The sequence below is a fragment of the Pan troglodytes genome, chromosome 19, assembly GCF_028858775.2.
Source record: "Pan troglodytes isolate AG18354 chromosome 19, NHGRI_mPanTro3-v2.0_pri, whole genome shotgun sequence".
Classification (NCBI taxonomy): domain Eukaryota; kingdom Metazoa; phylum Chordata; class Mammalia; order Primates; family Hominidae; genus Pan; species Pan troglodytes.
In genome coordinates, this window is record NC_072417.2 from 95,369,261 (window position 1) to 95,391,555 (window position 22,295).

General features: G+C 63.3%; 4 protein-coding genes across 17 annotated transcripts; 2 read left to right on the forward strand and 2 right to left on the reverse strand.

The window, feature by feature from the left end:
- Positions 1-780: 780 nt before the first annotated feature.
- CENPX (centromere protein X) lies at positions 781-5,231 on the reverse strand. Of its 8 annotated transcripts, none has more exons than XM_016930959.1 (5): positions 4,907-5,011; positions 1,939-1,990; positions 1,722-1,775; positions 1,386-1,459; positions 781-1,297 (listed from the first exon to the last, which is right to left on the reverse strand). In XM_016930959.1, the coding sequence occupies exons 1-5, from the start codon at positions 4,940-4,942 to the stop codon at positions 1,283-1,285; spliced, it is 231 nt and encodes a 76-aa protein (XP_016786448.1). In that variant the 5' UTR covers positions 4,943-5,011; the 3' UTR covers positions 781-1,282. The 8 variants fall into 8 exon arrangements, with proteins under 8 accessions (XP_016786448.1, XP_001167110.1, XP_016786447.3 ...); XM_001167110.5 differs by having other exon boundaries at positions 1,371-1,459; XM_016930958.4 differs by having other exon boundaries at positions 1,591-1,775.
- On the forward strand, positions 5,157-13,253 carry LRRC45 (leucine rich repeat containing 45). 3 transcript variants are annotated; one of them, XM_511754.9, is made up of 17 exons: positions 5,157-5,944; positions 6,359-6,420; positions 6,774-6,844; positions 7,082-7,260; positions 7,462-7,590; positions 8,997-9,109; positions 9,487-9,545; positions 9,775-9,852; positions 10,112-10,247; positions 10,335-10,412; positions 10,498-10,609; positions 10,714-10,784; positions 11,195-11,287; positions 11,645-11,737; positions 12,167-12,340; positions 12,421-12,568; positions 12,711-13,253. In XM_511754.9, the coding sequence occupies exons 1-17, from the start codon at positions 5,725-5,727 to the stop codon at positions 12,905-12,907; spliced, it is 2,013 nt and encodes a 670-aa protein (XP_511754.2). In that variant the 5' UTR covers positions 5,157-5,724; the 3' UTR covers positions 12,908-13,253. The 3 variants fall into 3 exon arrangements, with proteins under 3 accessions (XP_511754.2, XP_016786437.1, XP_009431810.1); XM_016930948.4 differs by lacking the exon at positions 7,462-7,590 and having other exon boundaries at positions 5,327-5,944; XM_009433535.5 differs by lacking the exon at positions 11,645-11,737 and having other exon boundaries at positions 5,355-5,944.
- Positions 13,254-13,714: 461 nt separating this feature from the next.
- Positions 13,715-16,256, forward strand: RAC3 (Rac family small GTPase 3). Of its 2 annotated transcripts, none has more exons than XM_016930954.4 (6): positions 13,715-13,857; positions 14,448-14,519; positions 14,770-14,887; positions 15,006-15,068; positions 15,492-15,651; positions 15,751-16,256. In XM_016930954.4, the coding sequence occupies exons 1-6, from the start codon at positions 13,823-13,825 to the stop codon at positions 15,879-15,881; spliced, it is 579 nt and encodes a 192-aa protein (XP_016786443.1). In that variant the 5' UTR covers positions 13,715-13,822; the 3' UTR covers positions 15,882-16,256. The 2 variants fall into 2 exon arrangements, with proteins under 2 accessions (XP_016786443.1, XP_016786442.1); XM_016930953.4 differs by having other exon boundaries at positions 13,728-13,857; positions 15,492-15,655.
- An 847-nt stretch (positions 16,257-17,103) lies between these two features.
- On the reverse strand, positions 17,104-19,720 carry DCXR (dicarbonyl and L-xylulose reductase). Of its 4 annotated transcripts, XR_001710609.2 has the most exons (9): positions 19,610-19,720; positions 19,429-19,526; positions 18,837-18,991; positions 18,699-18,741; positions 18,522-18,621; positions 18,362-18,426; positions 18,169-18,286; positions 17,339-17,448; positions 17,104-17,223 (listed from the first exon to the last, which is right to left on the reverse strand). XR_001710609.2 is itself a non-coding variant. In XM_016930952.3 (8 exons), exons 1-8 carry the CDS (start codon positions 19,659-19,661, stop codon positions 17,402-17,404), a joined length of 678 nt encoding a protein of 225 aa, XP_016786441.1. In that variant the 5' UTR covers positions 19,662-19,720; the 3' UTR covers positions 17,297-17,401. The 4 variants fall into 4 exon arrangements, 3 of the variants coding, with proteins under 3 accessions (XP_016786441.1, XP_001167023.2, XP_054526225.1); XM_016930952.3 differs by lacking the exon at positions 17,104-17,223 and having other exon boundaries at positions 17,297-17,448; XM_001167023.6 differs by lacking the exons at positions 17,104-17,223; positions 17,339-17,448 and adding an exon at positions 17,859-18,041.
- Positions 19,721-22,295: the final 2,575 nt, after the last annotated feature.

Genomic DNA, 22,295 nt, shown 5'->3' on the forward strand with positions numbered 1-22,295 from the left:
TGCCCGCGGCCACTGGGGCTACATCGAGGATGAAGAGGCTTTCCTCAAAGTTGTCTTCGGGCACCAGGGCAGGAGAGAGGCTGGGTCGCCTCCGATGGTTCCCACGGGGCAGCTTTTGTGCTTCCCACCCTGGGGCCTGACTCCTACCCTTTCCCCTCCCTGCGCGGGGCTCCAGGATGGCGCTCAGCTGAGAGCCCCTGGGGTGCTTCCAGTCCTGGGCTCTGACGAGAGAGAATGTGAGGTGGGCTGGAGGGGAAGTGGTCCAAGGCCCTGCCCGCTTCCCAAGCGTTGGCACAAGTGGGGCTTATGCCAGAGGCCCCTGAGAGTCAGAGGGCAGCCAGACCTGGGCGGGGCATCCAGAGAGGTCCCACAGCCCTGCGTCTCCAAGGGTGGGCAGGGGGCTGACCTGCACCTCTCTGGCACTGCTTGGGAAAAGAGGAGGCCCTTTCTTCATTTCAGCAGGCCCTTGGGCCAGGGTCCCTCTCACCCTGTGCATCCTGGTCCTGCCTGTGACCACAGGAACATTCGTGGAAGCCACTGCCCACTGGTGGCAGCCCCCGTGGCTGCCCCGACCCCTGGGGTAGGAATAACATTTCCCAGGCGGGTGGCCACATGTACGCGGTCCGGGCTCCACAGCGCCTGGGGGTGGGGCCGCACACATGCTGTTTGTTAGTGCGTCCTCCTGGCGCTTTGCTTTCTTACCAGGAGTGGAAGGGCACACACGGGGAGTGCAGCTTTGAAGCAGTTTGACTTTGGTGATTAATGGCAAGAAGGCCAAGCTGGGAGAGACAGTTTTGATTTATTGATGTTGCTTTGTGAGAACAAATTTATAGCCTGGGGAAGCATCTTCCAAGGGGAATATCGCATGGCTGGAAAGGTCACACGCCAGCTTTGATGTCGGGTGGCAGGAATGTGGGCAGGAGGCAGCGCAGCCAGCTGCTGTTTGTCAAACACACAGGCTACCTGCTGGCCAGGCCTTTCCCAGCACCTGCCTGTAGGACCCCGGGTGGCATGCACACTATTGTCCCAGGGAGGAGAGGCAGGGACTCCCCAGGTGCTGCCCCTTCCCACACCAGTGTCCCCACTGGACACTCCAAGGCCCGCAGTGCACTGCAGTCCTGCCCCTTCTGCACAGGCTGGAGACTCCCAGAGATCTTGTTTGAATCAACTCCAAATCCTTCAGGTCCTTCCCTGCCTGTTATCAGAGGCCGCTGGAAACACAAGGCCTGCTTCTGTGGACCAGGGGCTCCTCTGGGGGTGGCCTCAGCCACGGCTGAGATCCCTAGAAGTCCAGGAGCTGTGGGGGAGAGAAGCACTTAGGGCCAGCCAGCCGGGCACCCCCACTTGCGCCCCGACCCACGCTCACGCACCAGCTGCGGAAGCACCTTCTCCAGCTGGTCCACGTCCACACGGAGCGCGTCTTCTGCCTGGGCCTGCCGCACGCCGCGGACTGCTGCTTCTGCGGTGAGAAACGCGAGAGGTGGGGGATGCTGGGGGGATCTTAAACCCGAGCCCAGTGAGGGCCTCAGCCTGGGCCGGTGCCTTCCCCCCAAACACCCACGGGCAGCCCCCAGAACCAGGCCACAGCACCTGACAAACAGGCTCAGGAGACCCAAGTTTAAGCCCTTGTGGGAAACGGGAAAACACGTCTTGGTTTTCCCGCTGGAAAAACGCAAAATTCCGGATGCTGTGCCCGGAGGGAGCGTGGGCCCTGGGCTCACCCACAACGAAGACCTTCAGCAACTCCACCACGAGCTGCAGCGCGTCCCCGCTCACTGCAAGGCAGGGGAAGGTTATGCAGGACCCTCACCCACCGCTCTGGCTGGGTGCTCCAGACATAACCCCACCCTCCCGAGGCCTTGGCCCTGCAGAGTTGCAGGAAAGGGTCCCTGAGGACAGATACGGGGACCCACCTCCCGCCCGCACCCCCACCTGCACCTTTGGTCTTGTCATCCTTGAAGTGCAGGTGCAGCAGCCTGCTCACCAGCTCCTAGAGGGGAGGGGGGTGTCAGCACCAGGCCCCGCCCTCCCCCCTGCACCCCCCAGGGTGGTGACCATTCTGGTGACAGTGGCTGTGACTTCTGGCTGGAGACGCCCTCTGTGCTTGGGCCTCTCCCAGGGCAGGGGACAAGGGCCAGCCTAGTGCTTTGGGTGGCAGAAGCTGAAGCAGATGTGTGGGCAGCTCCACTAGGGGGCGCCAGGGCCCTGCGCAGGGTCTGTGCTGGGAGCCTCCCTACAGCGTGAGTGGTCCCAGACAAGGGAGCAGGCCCCGCTGCTGGGGCTCCAGGGAGAGTGGAGAAAGGCCTCGTCGAGTCCGGCCTAATCTTGCACTCCCATCCCCGGCAGAGGGCCATGGCTCTGCTCTCCCTGTGGGGAGGCAGGGAAGGCAGAGCCCGGGTTCGGTCTGGAGGCTGGAGGTGGCTGCTCTGCAGGTGGGCTGGCCTGAGGGAGTGCCACCAGTAGGGCCTTCCTTGTGCCAACTCTGTTCTGGGTGCTGGGTCAGCTCCGCCGGTCTTGCCCTGGTGCTCATAAGCCTGCAGGAGGTGCTGGTGTCCTGGGAGCGCAGAGCAGGGCTGCGCCAGCGTGGTCCGCAGGCTGGAGTGAGGGGTGGGCCAGACGCTGAGGGCCCAGGGCCTGATGAGCTCTCCGTGTCTCCATGGCAGGAAACTGGGAGTCCTCTCTAGGTTTTTGTGGAAAGCAGCACTGGCGTTGGAAAGGACCACTCTGGCTGCCATGCCCGGGGTCGGGGGAAGGGAGGGGGCTGCAGAGCCAGGGCCTTTCTGCCTTTCTGATGGACGGAGGACGGGGACAAGGGAGGAGTCTACGCCAAGACCCCAAAAGGACGGCACTGCTCTGAGGAGATGGGGGGCCGTGGGCAAGTGCATTTTGGAGCTAGGACACAGGAGATCAGTTTGGGATGCGTTGTGTGTGAACACAGGAGTGGCGGGTGGCAGCTGCAGTGGTGGCGGCCGAGACTCAGGAGGGCAGCCCTGGGTGGCTGGTGGAGCCACGAGACTCAGTGAGGCGGCCCAGGCCAGGCACCGGCCCACAGCGGCCGGGAAAGGAGCCAGCATGGAGAGTCCAGGACTGGGGGTGGGGGCAGTCGGCACCCAGGAGCCCAGAAACAGGCACTAAAAGGGCAGGTGGGTGAACTACCAGCCAGGCCACCAGCATCGGCCACAGGGAGGTCACAGCACCTCACCCAGAGCAGTCCAGCAGGTGACAAGCAGAGCATGGATGGGTGAAGCCCTAAGATGCAGGTGGTGAAGAATGTTCCCCAGCAGCGGGCAGCAGGGTCCAGCATCCCGGCTTGTCCAGCATCCCGGCTCGTCCTGAGCCCTTGCTGTTCCCTAGCCAGGGTCCCAGTCACCACCCGCATGAGCCCAGTGCCACCTGCTGGTCTTTCCAGCTGCTTACTGCCAGCAGTACCAGAAAGGCACCAGAAAAGGTAGAGAAGGCACTATCTCCCCACCTGCTCCGGGACCCCCAACACTGCTGCCCCAGGCCTTGGAAGGAAGACCACGCCAGAGAGTGGCGGATGCCAGGGCTGCCTCGACAATCCAAGGGGCTTCCCCGTACATTGGCAGTGGCCTCGGAAGGCAGGCCCAGCACTGGGGCGGTTGTGGGGGGTGCCTAGGACACAGCCAGCTTTGCCCCATGACGTGGGCGCCACGCCAGGGCTACAGGCCCCCCACTCCCCGTCATCCTCACGCTCATTCTCTGCAATGACCACAACTCCAGCTCTGGCCAGAGCCCTTAGGTCTCTAGTTGGCAGGTGGGCTTGATAGAACACATGACCTCCTGGGGTGTGTACCCAGTGCCCCGTCTCCGGCAGTGGCCTTTCGGCTACTTTAACCTGGTGTTCTCACAACCACCCAGTGAGGTGGCCCAAGCCTCAGTGACTTTCTCTTTCTGAATTCTGGCAAGAATCTTCAGCAACTCCACCACCAGAGCTCCCCACACCGACACCCCCCGCCCCCCACGCCTGCTGCCTTGGGTGATAAAGAAGGACCTGATGCAGGAGAAACAGAATTCTCCCTGCTTCTACAGGGCTGAAGTCCTCTCTCCAGGATGGGTTCACAAGGGCCTGAGACCCTCCCTTCCCAGGCCACAGAGGCCCACGAGGCCCTGCTGACATCGAGGAAGCTCGGTGCCCCAACCTTCAGGTAGAGCAGTAGAAAGGTTCAGAAACCACTCTGCCTGCACCGATGGGGTCCTCTGCACATGGTACCCCCAGAGAGCTCCACTTCCAGGAACAGGGAAGAGCAGGGCACGCCCTCCAGCCTGGGCGGATCCTGGCTCAGACGGCCTAGGTCTGACCCTAGCCCTGCTGAGTCACTTAACGCCCCCGTGCCTCAGTTTCTCCACTGGCAGGTGGGGTTAATCCATGTCAAGTGTGTGTAACGTGGAGCACCGAAGAAACCACGCGTTCCTAGCCCAGTGCTGGCGCCCACCGGGGAGCTAACAAAAGGGAAACCACTGTGCCTGGCGGCTGGGGTAGGTCCTGCCGGCTCCTCGGGCTGGACGATCTCACTGTCCCCGTCCTGGGGCCTGATCTCCCCTTAACAAAAGACCCCAGGCTCAGGGTGCAGGGCGGCGGCCCAGCTCCTCCTCTCTCTTCGCCGGCTTGGACTCTGCCGTGACGGCGCCCACCCCTGCCTGTTTCTGCAGACCCTCTCCACCTTCCCGCAGCCCCGGCTGCTCCACGCCGCCTCCTATCAGCTGCGAGACACCAGCCCAGGAGGGCGCGGGGCGCGCGGCCCGGCCGGAGATGGAGTCCGAGAACGGGCCCAACCTCAAAGGCACAGGGGGCGGCGCGGGGGCTGGCGTCTGGCCCTCACGGTGTCACGCGTGAGGTCGGGACGGAGCGTCCGCGTCTGCCTAGCCCCTGCCCGCCGGCCCTCACCTTCCGGAAGCCGGATCCAGCTCCAGCTCCCTCCATGACCGCAGCCTCCACGCGCGCCCACCGGAACCCCGCCCCGCGCCTCCAGCCAATGAGACCGGAGCGCGCCCCCGGAGCCCCGCCCCGCGCCCCTAGCCAATGAGTCCGAAGCGCCTGCTCTCGGAGCCCCGCCCCCACGTCTCAGCCAATGAGCCCGGAGCGCGCCCTCCAGCAGCCCCTCCCTCACGTCCCTCAGCCAATGAACCTGGAACGCGCCCTCCCGGGGCACCACCCTCACGACCCTCAGCCAATGAGCCCGGAGCATGCCCTCCCTGGGCCCCACCCTCATGCCCCTAGCCAATGAACCTGCAGCGCGCTGCCCCCTCTCAGCTTGCGGCCCGAAAGGCGCGCCAGTTCCTTTGTTCTCATTGGCCCGCACCAAGCGCTTCCTGCGCAGAGCCTGCTAGGAGTTGTAGTTCCAGCGGCCTCTCCCGGCGCGCCTTGTTCTTCCTGGATACTGAGGCCCCGACGCGGCTGTCGCGAGGGCGGGGGTCGGGGCTGCAGGCGGGGCAGGGTTGGGTGGGGGCGCGCGACGCACCTGCCTGCTTCCTGCACGGGTGGTCCCCAAGCACTGCGGGGCCCCAGCCCAAAGCGGACCTTGACTACCGCCCAGCCCCGCGCTCCCAGGACCTCCCGCCCGCGGAGCCCACTCGGATTGCTCTTCGCCCGGGTCGGCGGAGGCCGCGTCTCCTGTACCCGGCGCTGGGACTTCTCCGCACCGCGCGGCTCCCTTTCAGCAGCTGCGGGAGCATGCGGAGGAGGCCCTGCCGGCCCCGCGGGTCATGGAGGAGTTCCGGCGCTCCTACAGCCGCCTGTGCAGGGAGAGTGGGGCCGAGCCCCAGGAGGCTGTCCTGCAGCAGCTGCACCAGCTTCCCAGGGGCCGGCTGGACCTGGCCACGCAAAGCCTGACGGTGGAGACCTGCAGGGCCCTGGGCAAGCTGCTGCCGAGGGAGACGCTGTGCACGGAGCTGGTCCTGAGTGACTGCATGCTCAGCGAGGAAGGTGGGCAGGCGCGGCGGGGTGGATCCCTCTGCTCCTTAGCTGCCCACACCATTGCCTCGGCAGCCCGAGGTCGCTTCCTCTCCAGGCTCTCCAATTTCTGTGCCGTAGTTAAAGCAAGCAGGGGCGCCCCTTCCTGCACCTGGGAGTAGAGGGCAGTTCCTCTGTATGACGGAGGAGAGGCCTTAACATTCGCGGTCTTACCTGGTTCCCCGCCTGCTGAGCCGGCTTGGTGCCTGGCAGGGGCTGCAAGTGTTTCAAACATGACTTCACAACGAGACTCTTGGCCAGTGCCAACCCAGACCACCGGGACAGTTTTCCCTTCCTGGGTCTAGGGAGCTGCCCTGAAAAGGGGCCCACGGGGAGGGCCTTGGGGTCAGCAGGGGCAGAGAGTGACCGCCGGCCCCCCTTACACAGGGGCCACACTGCTGCTCCGAGGCCTGTGTGCCAACACCGTGCTGCGCTTTCTGGACTTAAAGGTGAGATACCTGCACTCTTGAGTGTCCGAGTGTGCCACCCAAGGGCAAGAGGAGAGGTGGAAGATGCCAGGTCTCGGGGGCCTGGGGTCTGGGCAGGTGGCTGGAAGCTGTCTGTGAGTCCCCAGGCCGTTCTCTGATGGCCTCCTGTGTGTGACCATCTCCAGAGCAAGAGTTCACATTGGCAAACAAGCCGGCCCTTGGAAGCCCCCTGAAGACAGGGAGCCCAGGAGCTGAGGAAGGCTGCAGGGTGCACCCCAGGCTTGTCCCCTGGCTGACCAAGGCCCTTGGGGCATGGGCGGGAATTCAGAGCCAGTCAGGGCACCAGAGTGACTACCGGCCTGTTTCTTTCCTAGGGCAACAACCTTCGGGCCGCAGGGGCCAAGGCTCTGGGAAAACTCCTCCAACAGAACAAGTCCATTCAGAGGTGGGTGGTGGTCCCGACCCCAGGCCCTGTCTCTGTGTGGTTGAGGATTGGCCCCAGAGCACATGCTTCTGCAGCCCAAGAGTTCCCCATTGCCAGGTGCCCATGTTTCACATACGTTGGCAGGGGTAGGCAGAGGCTCCGGCCCATCAGACCCCAAGCCCACACCCGTCCCCAAGCCCTGGACCCCACGGGCTAGGCAGTCCCCTAGGTGAACACTGGCTTCTGCCCCTCCTGCAGCCTCACGCTGGAGTGGAACAGCCTGGGCACGTGGGATGATGCCTTCGCCACCTTCTGCGGGGGCCTGGCGGCCAACGGCGCCCTGCAGCGGCTGGACCTCCGCAACAACCAGATCAGTCACAAGGGCGCGGAGGAACTGGCCCTAGCCCTGAAGGGCAACACCACCCTCCAGCAGCTGGGTGAGGCCTCCCAGGCGCCCTCAGGCTCCCTCATCCCTCTGAGGCTGCCTCTGCTCTGGGAAGTGAGGGACTAGGGGACTGGCCTGTGCTCCTGCTCTGTTGATGACCGCAAGGCAGTGCCTCCTAGGGAAGCACCCCGGCCAGGCCAGCTCCCCCTCTGCCAGGTGCATTCTGTCTGGTGACTACAAGGTTTCCTTCCAGACCTGCGCTGGAATAACGTTGGCCTCCTGGGGGGCCGGGCCCTCATGAACTGTCTCCCCAGCAATAGAACCCTGTGGAGACTGGACCTGGCTGGGAACAACATCCCTGGAGATGTCCTCAGAGCCGTGGGTACGGTGCAGGGCTGTGTGGAGCGACGCGTGAGCCTTTGACAGAGGCCTCTCCACCGAGGGTGGGGTGCCGGGCTCAGGATGGGAACTGATGAGGAGAGCAGCCTGAGAGCCCAGGGGAAGCAGGAAGGAGCGGAGGGGTCGTGGGGCACCTGTTTGGCACTTGAATGGCGTTCACCACACATGGGCACTGTCCGAGGCGCCCTGTGTACTTGCTGAGTTCTCAGGACCTGTGCAGTGGAGGGGTGCCCGTTTCACAGCTGGGGAAGCTGAGGCCGTGTGGCTCACAGCCCTGGCCTTGGTGGCTTTGCTGATGCTTCGGGTGGCCAGGCCTTGGCCTTGGCCAGGAAGGCTCCCTGGTCACCCTGAGTTTGTGGCCCTGCATGTGAGTCAGGTGAGGTGGGGCCCCCTGGCTTGTGCTGGCCTCCACACATTCCCTCCCACCAACAACCCCGAATCCTTGCAGCTGATGTCTCAGCCTTAGGCCCCAGTGCCCCAGACCCAGCTGGGGACTTTGCCAGGCCCCCCATACTCCCTAATCCGTGCACAGCGGCAGCCTCTTCCAGCCCCTGTGCTGAGGGCTCACCCCTCCTGCTGGTTCTGCCTGGCCTCTGACTCCAGCTGCACCGTCCCTGGCTTCGCCTCGGCACTGCCCTGGTTGTTGTCATCCCTCCTGACCTCTGCCCCCTCGCCACATGCTACCCAGATCTTTCCAGAACATGAGCTGGGCACAGCATTTGCCTCAGCATTGTGCAGTGCCCCTTGACCTTTGGGATGGTGGCCAGATGCCCCAGGATGGCCCTTGCCTTTTGCGGTGGAGCAGCTCCCACCACCTCTGCCCCACATGTGCACGCGCTCCCCAACACCAGGCGGCTCCTGCTCACAGCCCGAACCCCACGAAGCACTTCCACCCCCCATGCACTGAGGGGGCACCCCTGACTTGCCGGGTGAGATGCCGCCCCACATGGCATAGATTCCCAAGCAGCCAGCCGCTGGGTGCAGGGCTGGTGGCCACCAGCTACTCCTGAGGCTAAGCGGCGCCGGGGTGACACAGCTCCTTTGTGTGTGTGTGTGTGTGTGTGTGTGTGTGTGTGTGTGTGTGTGAGAGACTGAGTTTCACTCAGTCACCCAGGCTGGAGTGCAGTGGCGCAATCTCGGCTCACTGCAACCTCCACCTCCCGGATTCAAGCGATTTTCCTGCCTCAGCCTCCCGAGTACCTGGGATTACAGGTGTGCGCTACCATGCCCAGCTACTTTTTTGTATTTTTAGTACAGATGGGGTTTCACCATGTTGGCCAGGCTGGTCTCGAACCCCTGACCTCAGGTGATCCACCCACCTCGACCTCCCAAAGTGCTGGGATTCCAGGCATGAGCCCCTGTGCCCAGCTGACACAGCTCCTTCTGCAGAGCAAGCCATGGGCCACAGCCAGGACCGACTCACCACTTTCCAGGAGAACCAAGCCCGCACTCACGTCCTCAGCAAGGAGGTCCAGCACCTCCGGGAGGAGAAGTCCAAGCAGGTTAGGATGGCGCCTTCACTGACCTTGGAGCTGCTTATGGCTGGAGGGCCTGGCCACGTCCTTCCTCCCTCAGCCCCGTGGTCTGCCCACCTTCCCTTCCTCGGGGCCCTGGAGCCTCTCTGAGTGGCTGGTACCAGGAAGGAGGGGCGGCCTCCTGGTCTGATCTCCTGCAGGTGGACTTCCTTGGGGAGCTGGCATCTGAGCCCTGAGGCCTCGCTCTGCAGGGGCCACCCTTCCTGTGAAGGAGACAGGGCACCGTGGGTGGAACCCTCCGCTGCCTTGCCGCATTGGTGGGCGCTGGCTCTCCTTCCCCCTGAGAAGGTCAGGTGGACAGGCTGCAGGTGCCCTGACAGGGCTGCGGCTGTCTCTGTCCCCAGTTCCTGGACTTGATGGAGACTATTGATAAGCAGCGAGAAGAGATGGCCAAGAGCAGCAGGTGAGCGGGCCCAGGGCAGGGGCAGGGTGAGGCTTCAGGGATCAGGTCCTGGCTCAGACTCAGATGGGACCAACCTGAGCCCACGAGTGAGGCCACGAGGAGGTGGCTGGAGGCTCAGTGCCCAGGCGACCGTAGATGCTTAAGGAACAGCAGCAGCTACCGAGGCCAGAGGGGTATGGGAGCGCTCTGGGGTTTGGGTTACTCTCTGCACCCTCCTCTCTGCCCACAGGGCGTCGGCAGCCCGTGTAGGGCAGCTTCAGGAAGCCCTGAATGAGAGGCACTCCATCATCAACGCTCTCAAGGCCAAGTAAGTGGGGGGTGGCCTCAGGATACTTCAGAGACGTGCCCACAGGGCAGAGGAAGGTGGTGTGAACCTGTGTGCAAGTCCTGTTTGCAAAGCAGAGGTGGGAAATGGTGAGGCTGGGGCAGTAACCCAGAAGCCTTCCTGGAGGAGGCGGGTGCTGGCTGGGGTTGACTAGGTGCCCAGCAACAGTGAAAGAAGCGAGGCCTTTGTAAGGTAAGTGAAACTCCAACCGGGGCGGGGGTGCTGCCCTTCCTTTCTGCAGGCTGCAGATGACAGAGGCTGCCCTGGCTCTGTCGGAGCAGAAGGCCCAGGACCTGGGGGAGCTCCTGGCCACAGCGGAGCAGGAGCAGCTGAGCCTGTCACAGAGGCAGGCCAAGGAGCTCAAGCTGGAGCAGCAGGTGGGTGGGCAGGGCTTGAGAAGGGTGGGCCAAGGTGTGTGTGGCGGCTTTGTGACCCTCACTACCCATACCCCGTTCCCCTCCCAGGAAGCTGCAGAGCGGGAGTCTAAACTCCTCAGAGACTTGTCTGCTGCCAATGAAAAGAACCTGCTTCTGCAAAACCAGGTAGCTGTGATGGATGGAGCCAGGGAGCCCAGGGTGGGCGCGGCAGGGCTGGGCTACAGCTTCCCTCCCTGGTGCCGGCTTTCAGGTAGACGAGTTGGAGCGGAAGTTCAGGTGTCAGCAGGAGCAGCTGTTCCAGACCAGGCAGGAGATGACCAGCATGTCAGCTGAGCTGAAGATGCGGGCCATCCAGGCCGAGGGTGGGCACGGGCAGGCCTGCTGTGGAGGGGCCTGGGGATGGGCACCGGGGGACGGGGCCCCCCAGGGGATGCTCACGCATGCTCTGCCCGCCCTGGGCTTCCAGAGCGCCTGGACATGGAGAAGAGAAGATGCAGACAGAGCCTGGAGGACTCAGAAAGCCTGCGCATCAAGGAGGTACCCTCTTTGTTGGCCTCTAACGCGCCTCAGTCTCTGGTCTTGATGTCACGCAGGTGTCCCCAAAGCACACACCTGGTGGGAGCTTCCCTTGCCAACCTTGGGTCACTGGGTGGCCGTATTTTGCCAGCCTGATCGGATGTCAGACCCAGAACCTCCTATTGGGGGCGGCGGGGGGACCCCGGTGATGTCTGAGCCATAGTACAGGCTGCCGTTGAAGAGACACCAAGGCCCACTTGTTCAGGGTGTGCATGCTGCGGTAGTTTCCTGCTAGGCCATCTGAGGCAGTGCTTTCTCAGAATGAACAAGGTTCTCAAGAGACACCTGCCTTCCAGGGTGGGGAGTCCGTGAGGGGAAGGTAGGGAGGCCCCGCTCTCCACTCTGGCCCCACAATCCCTGCCCCTGAGCAGGTGGAGCATATGACCCGTCACCTGGAGGAGAGTGAGAAGGCCATGCAGGAGCGGGTGCAGAGGCTGGAGGCGGCGCGGCTGTCCCTGGAGGAGGTGAGTGCCCGCCAGGCAGGGCCAAGCTCTGCCTTAGCCCTGGGCTGAACAAGGCAGGGGCCCCTGGTGTTCGCCGCCTCAGGACCAGAGACCTCTTCCTGTTCCCAGAGGCTCATAGGCCCCACCTTGGGGATCCACCCACTGGTGTGCCCAAGAAGCTAGAGGGACTTAGGTGGCATTCGGGCTTCCTTGGCCTTAGGAACCTTGCCCAGCGAGCTAGGTGGCAGAGCAGCTGCGTGGCCCTCAGGAGGCTGGCAGAGAGGAGCCCCCCTGGCTGGGGTTGGCTGGATGGGCCAGAGAGAGAAGGGCCCTGGGCCAGGGACAGGAGAACAGGCTAGCAGGTGGCCGTCTGTGCAGGAGCTGAGCCGAGTGAAAGCAGCGGCACTCAGCGAGCGTGGACAGGCTGAGGAGGAGCTGATCAAGGCCAAGAGCCAGGCCCGCCTGGAGGAGGTGAGCCACACATGTCCGCCACCCTCCAGGGGAGCCAGGCTGCCCGGCATTGCGGCCCGCATGCAGACTCCAGAGCTTCGGTCTGAGTGGGGAGGCGGGAGTGTGGTGTTGAGGTCAGGTGAGCACACCCTGGACACTGTTGGGTCCGCTTCAGCCTTGGATCAGGGCCTGAGACGGTGGAGAGGTTTGGCCCATCTCTGCGGCCTGTGACTACACGCATGGATGGATGGGAGGGGTGGTGTGACCGAAGAGGGAGGAGGAGAGCCCAGAGGGCATCTGGAGGAGGTGGCTGCCAGGGGAGCGGGTTCAGAGTCATAGTAAATAGAGCAGCCAGTCCTGCAGAGAGGTGGGGTCGTGCCCGTGCAGACATTCCCTCAGGTGAGCTCAGGCTGAGCCCCTCATGCTTCATGGCGGCCCCTGTGCTCACAGCAACAGCGCCTGGCTCACCTGGAGGACAAGCTGAGACTGCTGGCGCAGGCACGGGACGAGGCGCAGGGCGCTTGCCTACAGCAGAAGCAGGTGGTGGCCGAGGCCCAGACCCGGGTCAGCCAGCTGGGCCTGCAAGTTGAGGGCCTGCGGCGGCGCCTGGAAGAGCTGCAGCAGGTAGCCGGGGCTCCGGTGGGGGTCCCCGGGCGTGCTAGCCCCCAACCCTCGCCTCACTCCCCAGCCTTCGTGCCTGGCAGGAGCTGAGCCTCAAGGACCAGGAAAGGGTGGCCGAGGTGAGCAGGGTGCGCGTGGAGCTGCAGGAGCAGAACGGCCGGCTGCAGGCGGAGCTGGCGGCTCAGGAGGCGCTGAGGGAGAAGGCGGCGGCCCTGGAACGCCAGCTGAAAGGTGAGCCAGACCCTTGTCCTCCCGCCGCCCACTGGTGGGACGTAAGGCCAGCCAGAGAGCGGGGCTGGCCAGGTCTCCCGTGCTGAGGCCGTGCCACGGGGCGCTGGGGCTGCGTCGGCTCACTGCGCTCCTTGCCCTGCAGTGATGGCGAGCGACCACCGAGAGGCGCTGCTGGACAGGGAGAGCGAGAACGCGTCTCTCCGGGAGAAGCTGCGGCTCCGGGAGGCGGAGATCGCCCGCATCCGGGACGAGGAGGCCCAGAGGGCGAGCTTCCTGCAGAACGCCGTCCTGGCTTACGTGCAGGCGTCCCCCGTGAGGACCCTGAGCCCCCCAAAGTGAGACAGGCCGGGAGGACCCGGGCGCAGTAGGAGTGCATCGGGCGGCGCCCGAGATGGACCAGGGGCTGCGTCCCGCCCGCGCCGCCTCTTTGAGACCCGGGTCGTCTGTTCCACGCGGCGGTTGCGGCGACTGTTGGTGGTGTCGCGGCTGCGGGGGAACCCCGTGGGAGGCGCCTGGGAAGGGCTCCCTACCGGCCCCTTCTTCCCGGTCGACGCCACGTGGGAGCACACCGGGAAGGGGTCCCGCGGGCGCGTCTCCCCCTCGCCTTTTGCGATGTCACCGTGAACGCTGCGGCCGCCTGCGCGCGGCGGGGTTTGGAAATACAGCGCGTTTGTACTTTGTGATACATTCTGGCCCCGCCTCTCCCTCCAAACGCGCGACCGTCCGTGCCTCTCTCCAAACGCGCGGCCCTCTGCCCCCAGCCCTGCAGGGAGGGCCTGCCGGGGTGCGGCTGTTCGCCCCTCCTCGCCGCTGCCTTGAAGGGACGGGAGGGCCGCGGGGGCTGTCCGTCTGGGGGTTCGGGCGGCTGCAGACCCCGGAGTTCCCAGCTGGCTCCCGGCGGCAGGGGGCGGATCCCCGAGAAAGCGCAGCGCGCGGAGCCCTCCCCGCCGGGTCCAGGTCGCTGGGCTCTCCGGCCTGCGCTGCGCCCCGAGGGACCCGCAGGAGACCCCCGGGCCGGGGTCGCGCTGGAGGCGGGGGCGCCGCAGCTTGCTCAGCTCTGCCCGGGTTCGGGCGGCCCCGCCCCCGCCCCCCGCCCCCCGCCGGCCGCGCTCGGCTGTCTCCGCGCCCGGCGCTCGGCGGCGCTCGGCTGTCTCCGGCCGATCGCTCGGCGCTCGGGTCCGCGGCCGCTGCGGCGCCGGGCATTTCTCCGCAGCTCGGCTCGCGGCCGCGCCCGCCGCCGCCCGGCCCGCGCCCATGCAGGCCATCAAGTGCGTGGTGGTCGGCGACGGGTGAGTGCGCGGCCCGGAGGCCGCTTGGCTGGGCTGGGCGGGAGGGGGGCTCGGGGGCTCGGGGCGCAGCCGGGGCGGGGCGGGGGTGGTGCCCGGGTCCTCGCGCGGCGGCCCCGCCGTACCCCGCCCGAGCCGCGTGCGCCCCGGGGTCGAGGAGGGCGGGGTGGGGCGGGGCGGGGTCCGCGAGCCTCCAGCTCGGGCCCACCTGATGCTGCCCGGCTCCCGCTTGGGCTGGCTGCGGGCGAGGCGGGGCCGCCGCCCTGTCCTCCCAGTGGGTGGGGCCAGGCCTCTCACCTGGGCTGAACCCTCAGCCGGCCCCACTCTCTCCTGCCGCCACCCTCGGAGTCGGGGCCTCTGCCTGGGGCCCCAGTGTGGGGCGCCCTGCGCCCTTATTCACCACCCCAGCCCCCGGAGCCCGGCCTGCCCAGGTCGTCCTCCAGCCTTAGGTCGCCACGGATCTGGTGGGCTGGGTCCCCCTCTCGACCCCAGACGTCCCTAACTCGCCTCTGGCTCCGGGAGAGGGGGCTGCCCTTGCTGGGCAGAGGGTCCGAGGCCGGGCCCGGGAGCCACGTGGCTTGCCCTGTCCGCAGCGCCGTGGGGAAGACATGCTTGCTGATCAGCTACACGACCAACGCCTTCCCCGGAGAGTACATCCCCACCGTGTGAGTGTGGGGGCTTCCCGGGAGAGCACAGGCCCTCCGTGTGAGTGTGGCATGGGGGGGACACGGGCAGGGTCTCCTCTGGGCTTCCACGTCGGCTCAGGTGGCCCTGTCTCTGGGCTTCCCGGCTGGAGCCGAGGTGCTGGCCAGAGTTCTAGTTCTGTGCAGACTTGTGAACCCCAAGACACAGGCCAGCAGGGCTGGGGGTTTCTGGGACCCCTCCCAAGCCCTGACTGCCCTCACTGCTCTGCAGTTTTGACAACTACTCTGCCAACGTGATGGTGGACGGGAAACCAGTCAACTTGGGGCTGTGGGACACAGCGGGTCAGGAGGACTACGATCGGCTGCGGCCACTCTCCTACCCCCAAACTGTACGTGACAATGGGGCCAGCCCCGGGAGCTGGGTGGGTCCCTGAGGTCCGGACGAGGGAGGGAGCAGGGCCCTGGGGAGCCCCTGACCACTCCACCAGGTCCCACCTTTTTCCCAAGGACGTCTTTCTGATCTGCTTCTCCCTGGTGAGCCCGGCCTCCTTCGAGAACGTTCGTGCCAAGGTAGGGCAAGGCTGGGGGCCCCTGTGGGGAGAGGGCTAGCCCCAGTACCTGCCCCGACAAGTTGTCCTTTAGAGGCAATTGTGATACGGTTCTGCCTGGGGTAGGCGCATGGAGTGGGATCTGAAGATGACCATGGGGGCTGATGGGGTGCCGTGGTGGTGGTCACAGCTCTCAGAACGGAGGGGTTCTCTGGCTGCTGGGGATGGGCCTTGACTAGGAGGCCCTGGGAGGTCTCCAGGTTCCCTGGCTGCGTGTTTGTTCCTGGTATCTCCCCACCAAATCCGCCCCTGGTCACCCCTTGAAGGAAGAAGAGCCAAGTGTAGCTCTGGAACAGTGGGGAAAGTCCCTGAGGGCCGTGACTTGCTCAGGTGGGGCTGGGGTAGCCGACTCCAGGCCTAGGGATCAGAGCGTCTGTCCCTGCAGTGGTACCCGGAGGTGCGGCACCACTGCCCCCACACGCCCATCCTCCTGGTGGGCACCAAGCTGGACCTCCGCGACGACAAGGACACCATTGAGCGGCTGCGGGACAAGAAGCTGGCGCCCATCACCTACCCACAGGGCCTGGCCATGGCCCGGGAGATCGGTGGGTAGGCGCTGGCGGCCTGCAGGGGAGGGGCGGGGAGGCGCAGTAAGGGCCTCCCTGTACCCCACCCTCACTGTCTCCCCTCCTCACTGCCGCTAGGCTCTGTGAAATACCTGGAGTGCTCAGCCCTGACCCAGCGGGGCCTGAAGACAGTGTTTGACGAGGCAATCCGCGCGGTGCTCTGCCCGCCCCCAGTGAAGAAGCCGGGGAAGAAGTGCACCGTCTTCTAGAGCCCTGGCCCACCCGAGCCTGAGGGCTGGCAGGGAGCAGCCCTGGACGTGTCCGCTGTTGTGTTGAGGCGTGTGGTGTCCCTGAGTCAGCTGTGGGGAGCGGTGGGGGTGGGCAGGGGGGAAGCATGGGGATGAGGCTGGGTGGCAGGATCCTGTCCTCTCTGCCGCCTCATTCTGGGGTGTGGCTCCAGCCTTCCCTGGCCCCCGCCGGAGGCCGGGAGGGAGCAGGGTCTCCCTCAGGGCTGCAGGGGCAGGTGCAGGGAAGCCCCAGGATGGGCTTCCCTGGAGGGGGAGGGTGGGGGGGAGTTCTGTTCCTTGTGCCTCGAGGTGGGGCAGCCCCTTCTTATTTTATACAATAAACATTCTCCACCTACACCTCTTGCCTCTCACTACCTGCCCTTCTGCCCTGGGGCGGTTTGCTCCTAATTCCCCCACGTGATGGTGCAGAGTGGGTCCATCACACCCCAGCCGCTCCTCGCCCCAGCTGCACTTCAGAGCTGAGTTCCCAAAGGCAGCACCAAGCTTCCTCCACCCTACCCCAGGGGAAGAGGGGCCTGCTGAGCTGCTCAGCCCCCAAAGGAGCAGACCCAGATCAAAGCAATAGCTAGTGCATTGAGCCCTAGGGATGATTACTTGGCTGTGTACAAGGCCTCCCTCAGGCTGATTTGCGCCTCTGGGAGGGCACATGTCGGGGAGGGGCGGGGAGAGGCGGGCCGGTTCTCAGGCAGCGCCTGTTGTGCTGACCGGGACGGTCTGAAAAGAGGCTGAAGCAGGTCAGGCCTCTCTGAGCCTCATGGGAGCCAAGGCAGCCTCCCCCCATCCCTCAGCTCCTCTGGCTGGCACTGGGAGTAAGGGCAATCCAGGCAGAGGGGCAGGGTGGAGGAGGGCGCGGGGGTTGGGGTGTGGTGTGGAGAGTGAAGAGAGCAGTGACCCAGCACAGTCCGCTGACGCTGAAGCCAGAAACAGTGGGCCCGGAGCCATGGTCCCGGGACTGGAGTCACTCGGGATTGGAGGGTGCCATCAGGTCCCGGGATTGGAGTCACTCGGGATTGGAGGGTGCCATGAGGTTCTGGGATTGGAGTCACTCGGGATTGGAGGGTGCCATGAGGGCCACTGTCTGCTTCCGCCTTGTGCTGTGTGGGGGCAGCTCCTACTGGCTCAGGAAAGCCGACTGCTGAATTCTCAACAATTTTGCTAGCCAGTTGTTAACGATCATTAACAATTAAATTATAGAAGCTTATAATTTGTGTTATTAAAAGCAAAATCAGCAAACGTCACTTCCTAGTTATTTCTGCATACACGACTGTTTTCTCTGCCCCTCGGTTATGTACATCTGTGGGACCTATGGACACAAACACCACGTAACAGGGTGCTGAGGGCATCTTCTCCAGCTCCACGTTAAATGACATCTAACTGGTAGCTTGAAATCAGCTGTGGTGGGAGGAGGCTTGACTTACGGTTACTTGTCTAGACTTCAGATGATAAAATGCGGATTAGACTTCAGGGTGCTGTGTCTGTGCTCATGACATCGTGAATAGCACAAGTTGAGGAAAGGCTCTTCTAGTTTCTGAAAACCATCATCTGATTCAACAAAGTGGCTCAGATCACCAACAAAGTGGAGAAGCTTGATGTCCTCCTTGTTTCCCTTTTGTCTTACTCATTAGCTTGAAGGAAGAGGAGCCAACTGTGCACTCACAGAGGGGGTGATCAACACTTACATGCACACACCGTCTCACCCCAGAGGTTCTGGACAGGCCTGAAGGCCAACCTTGCTGAAATTCACCACCCTCTTTGGGAGCTGACCTTTCACCACCTCCCATCTCCCTGACAGAGAACTGGCCAGGCCTGAAAACCTCAGGAGTGGGAGCCACGCTCCCCCTTGGATTGGAATGTGAATGTCATGGGTCTCTGCCCGCATTCCACACCTGGCCCCAAGCCCCCAGCTACCTGCTGGCAGCCTAGGAATAGCACATAGTCTGGGCAGCAGAATCAGGTTTATTGGAGGGATTGGGGGTAGGATGAGCACGGCATGGGGTTTGAGGTGTGTGGAGGGAGCTCAGCAGGCCCAGAAGCCCCCTTCCACCGGCAAAGTGGAGCCCGTGGTCATGCCACTTCGGTCACTCAGCAGAAAGAGGATGGCGTCCACCACGTGCTCTACCTCTGTGGGCAGGGCGGGCGTCAGGGGCATAGAGGAAGGAGGCTGCCGCCCATCTTTCCCTCCCACCCCTACCCAGGGCACGCACAGGGACTGCTGGCACCACGCTGGCTGGGCTCCCACCTGACTCACCAGCAAACTTGCCAAGTGGGATTCGGTCCAGCATAGTCTTGGCCTTGTGGGGGTCACTCCAGGCGGCCTGGCCCATGGGCGTCATCACCACTGTGGGGTTTACTGCATTCACTCGGATCTACACCGGGACAGCTGGGGTCAGCAGGGCAAGTGGGGTGCCCTAGGTTGGGGGAGGTACCCCAGCCCTGCTCACCTTGTGGGGCCCGAGCTCTAGGGCCATCACCTTGGTCAGCATGTCCAGGGCACCCTTGGTGGAGCCTATGAAGAGGAACCGAAGCTGGCTGGAGCTGGGGCCGGTGATGAGGGCGAGGCTGTGGCGGGGGTGGGGCTGAGGGCGCAGCTGGGGCACTCACAGTAGACGCTATGGTTAGTTACTGCCCGCTGGGAGCCCTGGCTGGAGACATTCACGATGGCCCCTGGGACTCCCCGGGCTATTAAGCCCCTGGCCACAATCTGGAATTGCAGCGAGACCGTGAGGCAGAGCTGGCATCACTCACGAGAATTCCCGTCCAGCCCACAGGGCAGCTCACCTGTGACACCTGGATGACCGCACGCAGGTTCACCTCAAAGGATCTAGAGGCCGAGGGACAGACCCTGGTCAGAGATCAGGGCTGCTGCGTCCTCCAGGACAGCCCCTCCCTGAGGTTCCTCCGCCCTCACAGGCTCACCTGTCAAAGGCCTCCTTGGTGACCTCCAGGAAGGGCTGCAGCAGGGCGACAGCGGCGTTGTTCACCAGCAGGTCCACGGGGCCCACGCTGCCCAGCGCCCGCTCGGTGGCCTCCCAGTCACCCAGGTCCACGCACACGGGTTCTATCCCCGGGCACTGTGTGTATCAGGGGGCAGTTACCAGAGGCTCCGTGCCCAGCAAGCGGCACAGCTGGGGACTGGGGCAGGTGACCTTTCAGCCGGACAAGTACAGGAGTTAGGAGTTCCGAAGGTGTCGGGACTGTGGGGCCAGCAGCCGGGCGCTACCTCCGGCCGGTTCACTTCCTCCCTGCGCCCGAGCGACTCCTGCCCGGGGTCTGCTTCGCAGCCATTTCGGCCTCTTTCTGAGCCGGGGGGGCCCCGACGGCTCTGCCGACCACCCGGCCGCCCACGCAGGCCACCAGCCCCGAGAGAGGGTGCGAGGGCGCCCAGGCCGCGGTGAGAAGCGCAGCGCCCGCGAGGGGCGGCGGAGTCGCGCACAGAGGTACCGCCCCCGCTCGCTGGCGCCCCCTCCCGGCTCGCCGCCTCGCAGCGCTGGGACCCGGCGGGGCCTACCTCGCGGACAAGGCTGTCAAGATCCGCCTGAGTCCGACTCACAGCCACCACCCGCGCGCCCGTCGCGTGCAGCGCCTGGACCGTGCCGCGCCCTATACCTGCCGGGAGCGGGCTCAGTGAGGGCGTCCCCTGCCCGCCTCTGCCCGCCGCCGGCCTTTGCCCACCTTTCCCCGCCGCCCACCTTTGCCTGCCCCGGTGACCAGCACCCGGCGGCCCGCGAGGCCCAGCTCCATGTCGGCACAGTCTCCGCCCTCCGCACTGGGGCTGCGGAACTTGAAGCTCCGGCCACGGTGGGCGGGGCGCGGCGGGGCCAATGGCAGGGCGGCCTTCAGATAGGCGGCGGGGACATTCAAATAGCTGCTCCCCGCTGCAGTGATTGGCCGAAAGGAGTGGGCGCGCCGGGGCGGGGCGGGGTCTCCGCTGCCTCAGGGACGGGTCTTTTGAAGTGCCTGGTGTGACCCATCCTCCGTGCTTGAAATCGATTTAGTGGATCCTGGCTAGCATATTTTTCCCTGCCAAGATTATTGCAAAAAGACGATGTGGTGGTTAATATCAGAAAAAATGTGTGGTTAATATCAGGAAGAACACGTGAAATGGAGAATTTCAGGTCTAACATTTCTTGTTTTGTTTCTGAAAACATCGGCATGTCCTAACAAGTGTCGCCTGTGCCCATCATCTCTCAGGCTTCGGAGCAGGACACCGCCGGCTCACTTTAAAACCAAGGGAAAGAATTTGGACAACCAAGTACGTCTGGAGAAGACACCAATGTCAGCAGAGCTCCGCTTTCATCTGTGGGCGAAGGATTACCTAGGTGCCAAGGCAAGAGACTGAAGACACAAACTGTTTCAGTATAACAAAGAAAATAGGCCGGGCGCGGTGGCTCACGCCTGTAATCCCAGCACTTTGGGAGGCCGAGGCGGGTGGATCATGAGGTCAGGAGATCAAGACCATCCTGGCTAACACGGTGAAACCCCATCTCTACTAAAAATACAAAAAATTAGCCGGGCGCGGTGGCGGGCACCTGTAGTCCCAGCTACTCAGGAGGCTGACGCAGGAGAATGGCGCGAAACCAGGAGGCGGAGCTTGCAGTGAGCCGAGATTGCGCCACTGCACTCCAGCCTGGGCGACAGAGCGAGACTCCATCTTAAAAAAAAAAAAAAAAGAAAACAGTTAAAATAAAAATAGTCATAATACAAATTAGATATAAAAATGATCATGGATAATTATCAATCATTAGTATAAACATTATTAATCATTAGCTTTTAATATTACTCTTTGTTGCATTACTAATATAACCTAGGGACATTGTGAGAAGTGACCTAGAAGGCAAGAGGTGAGCCCTCTGTCACTCCCGCATAAGGGCTGCTTGAGGGCTCCTTGGTCAAGCAGTAATGCCGTTGTCTGGGAAGCCACCCGTTACTTAGCAGACCGCGAAGGGGAGTCTCCTTTCCTTGGAGGAGTCAGGGAACACTCTGCTCCACCAGCTTCCTGTGGGAGGCTGGATGTTATCCAGGCCTGCCCGCAGTCATCCGGAGGCCTAACCCCCTCCCTGTGGTGCTATGATTTAATGGTTACATTTCTTGTCCACTTCCATGTTCCTCCCGTACTCCTGGTTCCTCTTTGAAGTTCGTAGTAGATAGCAGTAGAAGAAATAGCGAAAGTCTTAAAGTCTTTGATCTTTCTTATAAGTACATAGAAGAAAGCGCTGATGTATGCTGTCTTCTCCCTCTGTTTCAGCTACCTAAAAGGGAAGAGCCCCCTGTCCTATGATCACGTGACTTGCTTCACCTTGTCAATCACTTGGAAGATTCACCCTCCTTACCCTGCCCTCCTTGTCTTGTATGCAATAAATATCAGTGCACCCAGCCATTCGGGGCCACTACTGGTCTCCGTGTCTTGATGGTAGTGGTCCCCCGGGCCCAGCTGTTCTCTCTTTATCTCTTTGTCTTGTGTCTTTATTTCTCACAATCTCGTGTCTCCGCACACGGGGAGAAGACCCGCTAAGCCCCATAGGGCTGTACCCTACATTCATCTGAAAGGGACTTGAACCCCAGGTCACCTTGGACAGCCAGCATCCGGCCAGGGGCACCTTTTAGAAGTTGAATAGGATAGGAAGGGATTGGGGTCATGGAAGTACATGGTGGTCCAGCAAAGACCAGCATTGCTTCCCGAGGCTTTGGGGTCAGTTACAGATGCGTGTGTGTGTGCACCCACACACTGGGCCTCCATGTAAAAGCTACTTTGTTCTGTGGGTCATGGTAGGAAAGTCTAGAACTACTGCCCTTCTGTGGCCAGGAGTGACCTTCTGTGGCCAGGAGTATGGAATTGGTGACTGTAGGGCCTTTGGATCATCTGGGGCTTTGGGCCCACAGAGGTGGACAGGCCGGAGGCAAGGGTGGCCAGCAGGAGGCAAGGTCCTGGTTTGTTCTGGAGGACAGCCAAGTGCATTGTCCACATCAGACCTGGCACTGCGGCCAGTCCAACCCCCCCTTGGCCGCCCTGTAAACTCTGCTTTCTGCCCCTACCCTTGGATCCTGCTTTCTGCCTGCCAGCAGCCAAGGAAAGGACACCCCTCAACCTGTCCTTCCTGGAAGGCCCATCTGCTTAGACTCCTCCAGCGGCCTGTCCGTGCCCCCAGGAGAGTGGACCAGGCCTCACTGGTCCTATTATCCGTGGCTCAAGCCCTGCTCCTTGTGAGTCCTGCTGGCTGGTCAGAAGCACCCTCAGCATCCCCTACCCCCACCCTGTGCCCTGTGCCCTCCCAACCACTGCCTGGAGGGCCCGATCCTGGCCCCTAGCCCTCTGCCCTCTTGCCCAGCTTTGGAAGATTCCCAAGGTCTGGGTAAAGTTACCAGTATCCAGATTCC